The sequence below is a fragment of the Egretta garzetta genome, unplaced genomic scaffold (assembly GCF_000687185.1).
Source record: "Egretta garzetta isolate BGI_Z169 unplaced genomic scaffold, ASM68718v1 scaffold367, whole genome shotgun sequence".
Taxonomy (NCBI): Eukaryota; Metazoa; Chordata; class Aves; order Pelecaniformes; family Ardeidae; genus Egretta; species Egretta garzetta.
The window spans coordinates 2,651,647-2,664,941 of NW_009260192.1; the positions used below are offsets into that span (position 1 = coordinate 2,651,647).

Here is a 13,295-nt window from a genome sequence, read left to right on the forward strand (position 1 = left end):
AATCATCACTATTGTATGTTTCCCTTTTTAGTTTTACAGCACTAGCACAAATAAAATGAAGGAAAAAAAAAATCGATTTAGTTCTTAACGTGTATCAAATAAAGAGAAAATAAGAATGCTGACAGATCAGTGGAGTATTCTGCACATACAAGACATACCCTAGTTTCTTTCAAAGAAGATTCAATTCCATCTTTATGCTGATGCATTTGATCTACGTGAATCCTCCAATCCTAAAAAAGATGCCACAAAGTAAAACACAGGTAAGTACAACTTTTATCTTTCTCTGGTTACTAAATCAAGGCTGGTATGCAAGGCAGGGTCACTTTTATACTATATACTGTGTATCATTCTGCCACTGCCATGTTCACATCCAGAGGCACTTGCTTCATGTGACACAATTTATAAATCTACATGTCACATGTGACACTCAGATCCATAAACAAACACTGGCATCCTCACCAATACCATAGTAGCTATGCTTTTTAGAGTCTGTTTGATCTTCATGGAACTATTTCTGCTAGAAACCACTCTGGGCACAAATACTGAAAACACTGATTATAGCTGTGCTAGTTCAGCTTATTCTTAGACAAAATAAGTGCTTCAAATGCCCAACAAACACCTACCAGTTCCAGACTATCAGATCCTCCCTTTCTACTTAGCCCTTACTATTATCTGGAGAAGAACAGAAAGAAATGAAAGGGGCAGAAATACCTAAACTTGGTTTTGATAGCGGGACAAAATTAGAAGGGGGAAAATTATTTGCAGCTTCTAGGTCATAGGAAACCTACATGGACTCAGGGATGGGGGATGAGAAAAGGTGCTGTTTTAACTTGACAGGTGGACATCTGTTACTTAGAAATCAATTCCAGTTCCCAAGCTTTATCACAATTTTTTCCTTATCAATGCAAACTTTTTACATCTCCCAGACCCAAAGCAGAGCTGCAGACAGACTGTGAGTTCAAAATGAAGCAGAGTAGCAGCACTAGAGAATTACTGCTATTTTAGTATTGTGTTTCTGAACATGCTAAAAAATATTTTTAAGATTTTTAAGCTTTTGGCACTGCATTGGTCTAGGTAGTAAAAAAAAAAAAAAAAAAGTGATGTTAACAAATCTTTATCACTTGAAATCAAACCTTAGGAGACTTTCTTATAAAATCGGTTCTGGAATGATACATGGAAGGTGACAGGGTTTGCTTCAGTAAGATTATCAAGGACCTTGTCAAAAAGGATGATAAGCAAAACAGAGAGGTGCAAACCTGACCGACAAACAATAATGGAGGCAGTAACAAGAAGCAAAGTTGGCTAGTTACACTAATGGATAAGGGCAAGTGGAGTGTGCAAATGTTTGTATCAGTACAATTATCTGATCGAGGACCTTGTCAAAATGGGATGATAAGGAAAAGGGGGAGGGAAAAACCAAAACCTATAGAGACACAGACCTGTCAGCCAAACACCAAGGGAGACAAGGACAAGAAACAAAGCTCACCAGTCACACTAACTGATGGGCTATCAAGAATCTGCAAGCATCACTTCAGAGAAGGCGAACCTGGCCCTTGCAACTGATGAGAGTGCAAACTTGGGGGTTCTGGATATTTGGGACAGGGTTGGTGCAGCTATGCAAACTGATGAAGCTACATGCAGGGGAAGAGGTCTGGGGAGGAACAAAGTGGGGAAAAGAGAGGGATATAAGAAGGGCTGGCCATGTGTAAACTGTTGCCAGTCAGTCCAGTTGTCTGACTGAGGCCTGTGCCTGATCACTGCAGCCTGTCCTATCTTCTCATTAAATTCCTTTAAAATTATCTTTCTGTGCAATCTCACACTCTATCTCGTGCTCACTGGGCTGCAAGTGTCCCAGGCCTGTGCTGTCTACAGCCAGAGAGAGTGGGGGTCTCAGTGCCAGCCACAGGAGCAGGTGAGGGTCTCAGCCACCAAGGACCTGCATGTATCCCAAAATCCAGCTACTGGGAAGGACCGGTGTGAGTGAAGCAAGTGAGGGGCTCAGTGCCAGCAGCTGGAGTGAGACTGCAGGTCACAAGCCCGCGTTGCTGGTGCCAGCTGCTGGGGTGGGGACAAACAAATCTTTACATCTTCCCTAAACCTGCTGTACAGGTCTGAAACGCAATAGCAGATTTAAAACTGAACTTGCTGTCAAGTAGTAGGCCCTGGATCCAGGCCTGGTTATGAGGCCAGCAGAGGGTACATGCTGGTATTCAGGGGGACCCACAAATGTAGAGCACCCTTAAGACAAGCATGTGAGTGTGTGCGTCTGTCTGCTGGCAAGAGCCAAGCTGGACTAGCTGGCACGTAGAAGAGCAGTGAAACACTTAAGAGGGCACAGCACCCAGACAGGAGGATCAGACAGACAGAAGGACCATGCTGATAGTTGAGGGATCCATAAATGCACATGTGCCTGTGAATCTAGAGAGCAGGCAGTGTGAGCTTTCACTGCTGAACTTCAATCTTAATTAGCTGAAGAGGAGGAAGGGGGACTGGCTGTCTATACTTATATTTTACGGGAGTCCTAGAAGTGCTGTTGAAGACAGGGCCTTGTTTATGGCAGTTTTTGTTGTGGGCCATGTCAGGGTCCTCTGTGTGTCTGTGTGATACATGCTTCTGAACCAGCAAACAAGAAGAAAGCAGCAGCTGCATCCATCAGTCTGGTATGGGGACCCACAGGTCCCCAGGCACACGGGGCTGGGCTGCAGCACCTGAGCAAGAGGAATTCCCAATCCCAGAGCTCCTGGAGGATACAGCCGCTTATAATATCTCATAACAGGTACAAAACAAATCCTGTCTTAAAACAGCTGTGTGCTTAAACATGTGCCATCCTTCAATCACAGGCAGTTCCACTGATTTGAAGTGAGGCAATCCGCCTGCAGGGGACACACACCTAACTACCGAAATACTGGTGCTTCTGTCTCACTACCTCAGAAGAGCACAGCCAAGCATCTCCAACAGCCGTTCAGCCCATCAGGTTCACCTGCTGCCTACAATTGTGTTGCTGCCCACTATTCTCTTCCAGAACGAAACAAAGGCTAGTAGAGAAAATGTGCTTATGTTGTATGTTGGGGTTTAAGTTTGCAGCAGAGTCAAGATCTTTTGTTGGTCTGGTGACAATTGTTCAAAATTTGTCAAACTCTGGAGTTTAAATAAAAACAACAAACACCCCACACACACCTCCCACCCCTGCCCAGGACTTTACAAATAAGTTCTAGTTTCTAATGCCATTGATTACCATTAACCCTCTCCTGTACTATGTATACACGCACCACATAGGAAACAGAACACGATGCTTTTCTTGTAGAATGTAAAAAACCCAAACACTTGTCTCCAGTTATTTCTGAAAGCGTGATAGCACAGAAGCTAGAAAAAGAAGAATCCTGTTCTCATGTTCATTTTGACATATTTCTTAAAGCCAAGAGATGGTGCATTAAACTGGAAGGTAGTAAACCTAAGTTCTTACAGTGGCTTTAATTTTCCACCTATGTCTTTATTAAGTTTTAATTTCTTAGTGTGAGAATCAAGCATGATGTTCTCTGTAACAGATGGGCTTGCTGAGGATCAGAGAAAGGTGCCTCAAACCAGGCAATTCTGCGCATAGAAGAATGCAGCATAGCATAAGACAGGCAAACAACTTAAAAGGCAGTTGAGAGCTTAGCCTATTTTGGGCAAGATAATAATCTTTCATTGAATTCTGTATCATTGCTACACATTGCTCCAACACCCCAACTAGCTGGGTCACAACAAATGAGCAATTTCAATACTGTACTGATCTGTGTGTGCTATACAAGCTCCTAGAAAGAATGTTTATGGCAATGCCAGGAATAGGTCCTTGGTTTGGACTTTGACTTGCCAAAGACAGATGTCTGCTTCTAAGCTGCTCATTCTAGACTCCGTGGAATAGATTATGGAAAGAAATACTAATTTCTAAGAAATAATGAATTTCATCTAGAGGTAGTTATCTGGACAGGTAAGTAAAATCAGTTGAAAAAGTACTCACTTCTTTTTGCTAAACATAACGAGAGACCATGATGACTAGGTCAGAGATACAGACCTACTTTGTTGCCATTTAAAGTTCAGCAAAATTAATTCCATGCAATCAACCTTTCATGTTGTTGACATTGAACAGTGGAAAGATAAGAAGTTCCTCAGCTCTCTTCCAGGAAGATGTTTTAATAGCTGCTAAACCGAGGGTATAATTTTTCAGAAATATGAATGCATTAGAAATGTTTAATGATTTAAGAAGTTTCCACTGAATAAATATATGTAAATAAATATAAGGTGCCCTGTAAGTAGCAGAAAAAATTACTCTTATATAATGTTGGGAAAAGAACCTACTGAAAAATTATTGCTTCTAGGCTCAAAGATTCAGACAAGATAACATTGGAGAGCCCATTATTCACAATTCTTGGCATGACAAAAAAGTTGTAAATGGAAAGTAAATAACACTGACTGAAATCATACTTTAATCACCATGTGTACACATGCAAAGCCATTCTCACATACCTTATTGTCAGTCCTGACTGTAACTTTCAGCTGTGGAAGCACGCGTTCCACTTCCAGATTCCACTCTGCTGCATCTGTTGTGGACTGTAAAATCTCCTCTTGCTTTGCAGAGTCATTCATGTCCTATGTAATAAAAAAAATATAATCACAAAGTCTCTATACAAAATATCAACATTATGCACAGTGAGAAATTAAGTTACAATGGCTTACAGTGTTCATAGTCAGAAAAAAATTTATATCCAGAATGATCTAGACTACAGATATAACAGATTTACTTAATGGCTTTCTTTGAATACATAAAGACTAGGAATTAAAATAAACATCTTCTCATCGTATTTTAGAATTAAAAAGAATAAAATGTATATAGTAAGAAATTATAATACATTCCAGAAATAGCAAGGGGGGAAAAACTAAAATACATTCAAGAAACTAACCATATTCCCTTCAAAGTCTCTGCAAAAATTTCTTGCAAATGTTTCTAGCAATCTTGCAGTATTAACAGTTTAGGAACTGGATGTACATTTTTCTTCTAAAATAAGCTGATTCATTTCAGTTGGAATGCTTTCTCAAGTTTAGACTATATAAGAACTTTCACACTTAACTCCAACAGAAATAAAATGCTGCTACAGATGTAAAAATCTCTCAAAAGAAGACTAATAATCACAAAGTCTCTATACAAAATATCAACAGATATGCTACAGATGTAAAAATCTCTCAAAAGAAGACAATTTTCTTCATTATCTGACTCTTCTTCCTTAAGGAAAGTCACAAAGTAAGACTTCAGTAAGTATTGCACAATCTTTCTCCACAATTTTATTTTGCAGGAGCACAGGGCACAGAGTATTAAATTCCAAGTTTCTGACATGAAGAGTTTATGATAATGGCGCTTGTATTTACTTAAAATCTTACGAGGAGACACAGTATCTGGAATAAGTTGGAAGATGAAAGCTGCCCCACATTTCCCTCAGGGTGCCACAGTATTTAAAAACTAAACCAAACAACCAAAAAAACCCCCAAAACCTAAGCCCTCTCACATCAGATGGGTCATTATCAATAGTTGTATGCTAACTGTAACTTCTTATGTGTTTCCTAAAGCTTTACATTAAAAATAAAACCAAAACAAAACAAAAAACAAACCACACCCAGACCTGAACACAGCTGTCAAAATGTTGGCTGCGCTACAGATTTGGAGCTTCAGAACAACGCCATATTTTAAAAATGTGCAGAACGATACAATTAAAATGGAGGCAATCAACTTGTTTTCTTGCCCATGACACTATGCACTGGGCTGACAGTTTTATAGAATTACCGATTACAGTCTTAAAATAGCATTCCTCAGGGATCATGATCAGCTCAGAGCCCATCATTGCATAAATCAAAGATGATTTTGCCGTGTGTTACCCTCCATTTATCTATACTTAATTTCACCTGCCATTTTATCACCCATACACTTCACCCTTACACACCTTGTCCTTCTCTAGCTCTTCTGTTAGCCATCATCTTTTCCACCAAAGTCAAATTTCATCATTCACCTCCTTTCTAGACAAATGATGAATGCTGCAGTAACACAGGTCTTAGTGTAGAACCCTTCAAGATGCAGTGAAAACCTGGGAGCTTATTCCTGCACCTTACCTAGTTTTTAACTAACAGGGACCACTTTATTTTCTTCTGGCATATTTGGTCCTTAGTCCCCTGAATACTTGCAGGAAATTAATTGTGACTAGATTGGGACTATCTTTTGCTAAATGGACAATATATATTTGTACAGTGCTTAGAAGAACGTATTAAAACACTACCATGACAACAACAAGACTAGTTATCAGAACTGAGAAACCAAACTGCGCAGATTTCCTTCCAGCCAGCCTTGCTGGCTACTCTTCACCTAATTCCCCAAGATTTACAGAAATAGTCTTGTCTCTGTCCACCTCATCAGTTTTATTCAGAAGAATCAAAACCAGGAGAACAATCAATGAATCTCGTCATTAGCAAATTCAATTATGGATACAGCTAATAGATCCAGGACATATCAATATATTGGCAGCAACAATGGACTGGGGAAAAAAAAATTTACATCAGCATATAATTAATCCCTGTAGAACCATTAGGGGCTCTAAAAAAGTGGTTATCCACTTGGTATAAACCTAGCTCAATGGTTTTACTAACACACAAACTCAGAAGAGCTAATAAAACATGTTAGTTGTGAAAATCATGGCCTCAGATACTGCCTGGGAGCAAATCCAGAGGTTCTTTGAAGCGTTTCAACTGTGCTTTAGTTAACTGTTTCCTTCCCACTTCCCAATTTAACAGTTTAGACCTCAACAAGACAAAAAAAAAAGCGAAAGCAGCTGACTGTTTTCATATTTCAGGTTTTTAGCCAACTGCTTACATTTCCGAGGCTGGTCAGACACACAATACAGAATGTCTCTTATTGTTCTCAGAATTATTCAGGACTTTTTCTATGCAGACTTCAAAGCTGGTAAAAATGCAACCAGACATCCACATCACGATATTTGCATATCATATGACATTTAAGAAGAAAAGCTTCAAATTTTTCTTGACTAATAAAAATGAGAAAAATAACGCAATACTTAGGAAAACTGTGAGAAGAGGAAGAAGCAAGCTCTTCAGCTGTTACATTCTTGTGGACTGTTGTGGCGTATAAACTGGGACTATGATCAGAACCATACAATAACATGATAACTGGCATTCTATTTCCAACTTTTATGACCTTACATTTTTCCAAGCCCTTGAAAGATGTGAACACAAAAATGGGACAGTTGTGGCATTTTCTACCCATTCCTATTTATGCTGGGCCTTAACACTCCAGAAAATTGTTTTCTCCTCAAGTAATTTATTGACCCAGCAAGTGAACACTTCCAGGCTCACAGCTTTCAAAATTTTGGTTTTGATCTACATTTATTTTGCACAGAATCATCAGCTTGTGGAGAAATCTGATGTGAAACTAACTTCTTTTTGCATTTGTCACTTTAATTGTCTTCAGCTAACTTCCCTCTCCAGAAAATTCTTTTTGAAGTCAGCAGTATAAAGACTCATTTCAAGGAGACTGACAGAGGCCTGTGAAAATTACAATATCTTGTGATAACATTATGCTACCAGATAACAGCGAGACTCCCAACTCTCATAAAAATAATCTTCTGAGAATGTTAATCAGCAAGAAACAACTTCTGCTCAACAAACATCCATCACTAAGTCCTAAAAGCATATTTGAACTTATAGGTGCATTTCATAAGCTGTTTCATAGACACAACAACTTCACTGTAATTCTTCTATCTAAAAAGCAAGAATAAATGAAACAGTTCATCCTCAAACATTGCTATCTTGTTGCTAAAAGGTATTTCAAAGCAGAAGGACTTACTCTGCAGTCAGAATCACAGAATGGCAAGGGTTGGAAGGGACCTCGAGAGATTATCTAGTCCAACCCCCCTGCTAAAGCAGGTTCACCTAGAGCAGGTTGCACAGGACACCATCCAGGCAGGCTTTGAATATCTCCAGAGAAGGAGACTCCACAACCCCCTGGGCAGCCTGTTCCAGTGCTCAGTCACCCTCAAAGTAAAGAAGTTCTTCCTCATATTCAACTGAAACCTCTTATGTTTCAGTTTGTGCCCATTGCCCCTTGTCCTGTCGCTGGGCACCACTGAGAAGAGTCTGGCTCCATCATGGATGACTGGATATTACCATTTCTTTCATGGAGTATACAGCGATGAGTTGCCATGACTTTCCTCTACAGAAACAATTCTGCAACATTTATTTACGTTTTTGCTAGTGTTTTTAAACAAATGCTCAGTTTCCAGTTGTTCTTTTCTGCCTACCCTGTTCCCAAGTCTTAAGATCAACTAAGTACCAAAGTTACTGTTTCCTATTTGTAGTGAAATCTGAGTTACAATACTCTATCAATTAGGCGCTGGGCAAATTTTAACCAAATATTAGCCAACTCTGTAAACAGGGATTGAAGTTTCGTTTAACATCAACAGCTTGTACTAGCAGAAAAAAACAACTCTGAATCTATGCAATTTTCATGTATGGTTAGATTCCAGCTCACTTTACATTAACTATAAATGCACATAAGAACATAAGTTCTGTCCCGAAGAGTTAACAACCTTATCTGAAAAGAAACAAAAAACTCTACAGAGAAGCTGACAATGCAGGAAAGGAGTTACAGGAAAAACAGGCAATGGAACAGCTAGTAGAAAAGACTTCTTAAACAAAGCCAAACAAAATGAACAGTGAGAAAAATTTCCTCATAGCTGACCAATACTGATATAATCAAAACCAGTTAGCTAAACTTACCACAACATCCTCTTCCAGTTTATTAAGTGTTAATTCTGCATCATCTTCTGTTATTTCTTCTTCTTCTAGCTCTTCTGTTGGATATGCTGGCCTGAAATTCATTCAAAGAACAGCAGAGGTTTTAAATACAGTAAATTGGAAATACCTCTGCAAACTTCTCCTAAGCAAACAAAACATTTCATGAGAAGTATGGATGATGTAGAATAGGACTAGACAGTGTCTCACACACTTAAACAAATAAAATTAAAGCTCAGCCTTAAAAGTCTTTGTTTATCTTGGACTTCTTAAAAATGAGGGTTAGTTATTACGCCAAGCAGTACAGTACATACTGCAAAGACACCTGGGGAGTAAATTTTGAGCCGTTTTCTCTTTTGGTCCAACCTCTTGAAATTGAAGTACAAGTCACCACAGACTTATTTTTGGCTTACAGTGGAATTTTGTACTAAATAGAGGTAAGAGTAAGATATTTCCAAGGTAGAAATTACTTTGCTATATCCATTTCAAAACCCATCAGAGGGAAGGAATGAAATAAAGAACACTTCCAAACAAATTTTCATATATTTGAAATTATGTGTCATTTAATTTCTCCTAAGATTTCCTTTGGATTAAATACTCAAAGTTACTGTAGTCTATTTGTAACATGATCACATACTGTGCATACCTCCAACTGAAGAGGTCAAGATTGATTGATAGGACCTAAAAGAATATTAATGTTTCAACTCAACTGGCAGATTAACAAGCAGTTATGCATAGGAAAATGACCCAGAAAAAGGTCATCAGTCAAATTTTTATTAATTAGCTAAGTCTATTAATGGCCCTAACTCATCCTTGCTGGTAATAGTAACAGACTAAATTGCATTAGGAATTAATTTGTCCCACTGCCTCAAGCCTAGTTGAATTTTGCATCTCATGAAACAACAAGTGTACTATACCTTTTCCAGCTAAAGCCAGTGTATTTCAAGGCTTCTTCAGCTAAACAATCAAGAACATAGCACGCTTGCTCTCCACAACCTGCCTTTAATTTTGACGGAGGAAAATCCACAGGCCTTCCCTAAAATAAAGAGATACACTGTTTACTAGTGGCTACCCATCAGTCGAGTTTCCTCTCAGGGAGGTAACAAGATTTACTGTGCTAAAACCAGTGTCCATCGTGTGTGAAGGTTTTACCAATGTTAGTTCATATTCTTCCCCTATGCAGCTCCAGTCAGGCAACAGAAGAGAAAACAGAACAACCCAAGGAACAGATGCAGTCTAGAAATCTTAAAGCACCTGGCAAGAGGATACTTACAGGGAGCAGAAGAGTCAGAAGCAGCAAGGAAGCTAGATAGTCAAGCACACAAGTGACATGCTGGCAAGGCAAGAATAGCTAAGGAGGAGCTCCGGTACTGAGACTTAACCACCTGCTTTTCAACATTGTCGTTTGTTCCAGATTTTATTTACAAAATATTTTATTTTTATTTACTGCTGTCCTACAGAATAAACACCTTAGGTTTTTTATCAAGTAAGTCCTTCAGAGAACAGTGCTCGTAACATCATTCACAGCTGTACCACAGTATAATCTCCCATAAGATCACACGTCCTGTAAAGTGATACACAATCCTGACCTTCAGGTTTGTTTTGGTTTAACGTTGAAAAAAAATCCCAATAGTTCCTGGCAGTTTACGCAACCTTTTACTCCTTAACAAAAAAAATACGAAGAAGACTTTCTAAACCATCTCCTTTGCTATGAATGATACCTTTTACTTTGGCAGGAGCAGGATCACAAGCACTGTATAAAATCTTTGTAAATTATACTCCTATAAATGAGGAACACATGCGGCACTATAAAAAGTAAGCCTGATTTAATCCATTTTACAGATTGTGGAACAAGACTAATTGGAATTGTATATAATACTGTAAGACCATTTTTGTAGTGCCAAAAAGTTAGCAAGTGGGTACACACAGTACAAACTTCCAATTAACTAATTAACGTAGTACAAACTTATAGGTAGGAAAAGTCTGTCCAGTCCTTGGGAACATGATCAGACAGCAGAGAAAATGTGTCATTACTGTTATTTCTGAAGGTGATGCACGTGCTTGAAATACACTTGGGAAAACGGCATGTTCAACACTTACAAATGATCGCAATTCTGAGAGTACATTTGATATTATTGCATTGGGGTCATCGTATTCCTGTGGCTGTTCGAAGGGATGTCCCGCTTTAGTGATTAGCCAAGCAGCAAGCGTGCAAAACATAAAGAACTGCTCACCGGGATTAGTGGGCAGTGCAAAGTAGTGCCTGTTTAAAAAGGGGAAAAAATGGTAAATATATTGAGCTCCTGAAGCTCTTACAGCATTATAAGCCAGCACAGGCTAGAAAGCAGTTCCTTTAACTGACTTTCTCAATGAGTCATCGTTCTGAATTAAATTCGGGATGTCTAGTTTCACACATAACCACAGTAGGCTAAGTCTTCTACATGCAGCTCATCTGTTTCCCACTTTGAGGAAGCTAATAATCAACATTATACTTCCAAGGAATCAAATGGAAACTGGGTGCTCCTCTCTCCCATCAGCAGGATTATACAGCTTCAGTTAAACACCACCAAATTAACATTTCCACATAAACCCAAGTTACTCTTCTTATTTACCTGAGCAGCCTCAAATCATGATGAGCTCAATTCTGTTCCCATTTAATTTTAGGGATGTAGAATCCATCCCATCACTTCATAAAATACCACCACCGACTAATTAAGAGCCTATGCAATGGATTTACTCAAATGTCCCTTGCATAGCCTAAAATACTTAAAGCTCAAAAGAATCAAAAGTCAAAGATCTGCAATTGCCAATAACTTCTGGGCCATAGATGAGCTAAGATTTTGCTAAATCTCAGGCATTTTTTCACAGGGCGAGTGATTTACAGTGCAAGACAAAATTTAAATTTGAAAAACATCCTCTGAATAGATTAGCAAAAGTGATTGGTAACTACTGTCAACATCACATGGCAAACAGCCTATACTTCAAAAACAAAATTAAAATGATCCATTGCTAAAGCTTTATACCTTTATCCATGACACTGGAAGCCAGGGTGGGTTTGTCTCATCTTTTGTCTACTTCAGAACACACTGAAAAACGCTTTAGAAGCGTGTATTGCTCTCCATTAAAGGGAGTTTAGACAAATAGCACAAAGAAAGGTATCTGCATTCAGGTATGTGATTATGCCTCTTCAAAAATAAATAAATAGATAAATAAATAATTTTGCAACAAGTGACTGCATGAAAACTTGCATAGCACTTCCTTGAGGAGAACAAATTTACTGAAGCCTCATTGCCTAAAGAGATGTGTCCTTTTTGCATGTTGTCCTCATCCATGCCATTATACCACAGTAACCACACCTTCAGTTCCTTTCTTAACATCCCCAAATACTCTTCCTGGCAACAGCAATATATCCAGTTCCTTTTGCTCCAAAGTTCCCCAAACCTTCTCCCCTTCCCATATTCCTCAAGAGTGGCAAGAGGCTGGTGTACCTAAATCAGTATGTTAGCTCAGATCAGGAGCATGTTTATTGAAGAAATCCTTCCACCCAACTTCACCTACTGTGCTTTGGGTCACTTTAAAGAGCAAGGTGCACAAACTGGATCTATTTTGGATCATACTAAATTGAAAGATATGGTCCTACCGAGAATTCAGCCCATAAAATCAGACCACAGTTAGCCCCCCCCCCGCCCCCAAACCATAAGTCATGTGCACACTGGGTACTCGGAACCAAACTCTTCCCCTTAGAGACATGGCTGCTCGCTATGGTGGACAAAGGTTTGCTTCCTTGCTCCAAACACGCTGATGGTCCAACAGCTGGCTAAAACCAGCTTACAGCCACTAAGCTAATACTTGAGCTTCCTCCACAACAACAGAATAATTTGGACTATGTTTTTTCCGCCTATCAAACTGTTGCCTATAGAAAGCTTAACTGCGTGATGCACTGCTGTGCACCATGGTTGAAACTGATGGATGGATCTGAAAGTGAATTGGGCAGGTGGATGTTGGGAGCACATCGGTCCTGTTACCGAAGTTTCCCGTCTCCCACCGTAATTTAAAGAAAAATAAGTTCTTACATATGAATCAAATACATATTAGATATAAAAAACCAGACTGACAAACAATGGGTCCAAGCTGCCTTGCACATACACACACACACACACACAAACAGTTACCCCGAATACAAGAAATTCATTTTGGGTAGAATTATTTTTTGCAGACACACTGGCATGCAAGCATTCAGGCTCAAGTTATGCGCTGGGGGCAGGGAAGGTCAAGTGACTCTTACTCATCAGCTATCAGGATACAGAGGGGCTTCTCGTTTTGAAAGCTTCAAAACCGTGCGGGAAGCTGTGAGATTGACTGGTTTTCACTTGACCCGGGCATGCTGTCACCTGAGAGCCGGCCTGCCTTCCCAGATCCCTGGCCGCAGGGGGGCTAACCGCCTGGGCTTGCACCCAGACGCCCAC

The 13,295-nt window shown here is 39.4% G+C and overlaps 1 protein-coding gene across 1 annotated transcript in view; it reads right to left on the bottom strand.

Moving 5' to 3' along the window:
* Positions 1-13,295, bottom strand: part of IFT57 (intraflagellar transport 57) — a 23,959-nt gene that overhangs the window by 5,763 nt on the left and 4,901 nt on the right. Inside the window, exons 2-6 of the mRNA XM_035897583.1 lie at positions 10,930-11,166; positions 9,747-9,865; positions 8,815-8,905; positions 4,507-4,629; positions 159-230 (exon numbers count right to left, since the gene is read on the bottom strand). Of these exons, the coding sequence (XP_035753476.1) occupies positions 159-230; positions 4,507-4,629; positions 8,815-8,905; positions 9,747-9,865; positions 10,930-11,166 (642 nt within the window). The remainder of the gene's footprint in view (positions 1-158; positions 231-4,506; positions 4,630-8,814; positions 8,906-9,746; positions 9,866-10,929; positions 11,167-13,295) is intronic.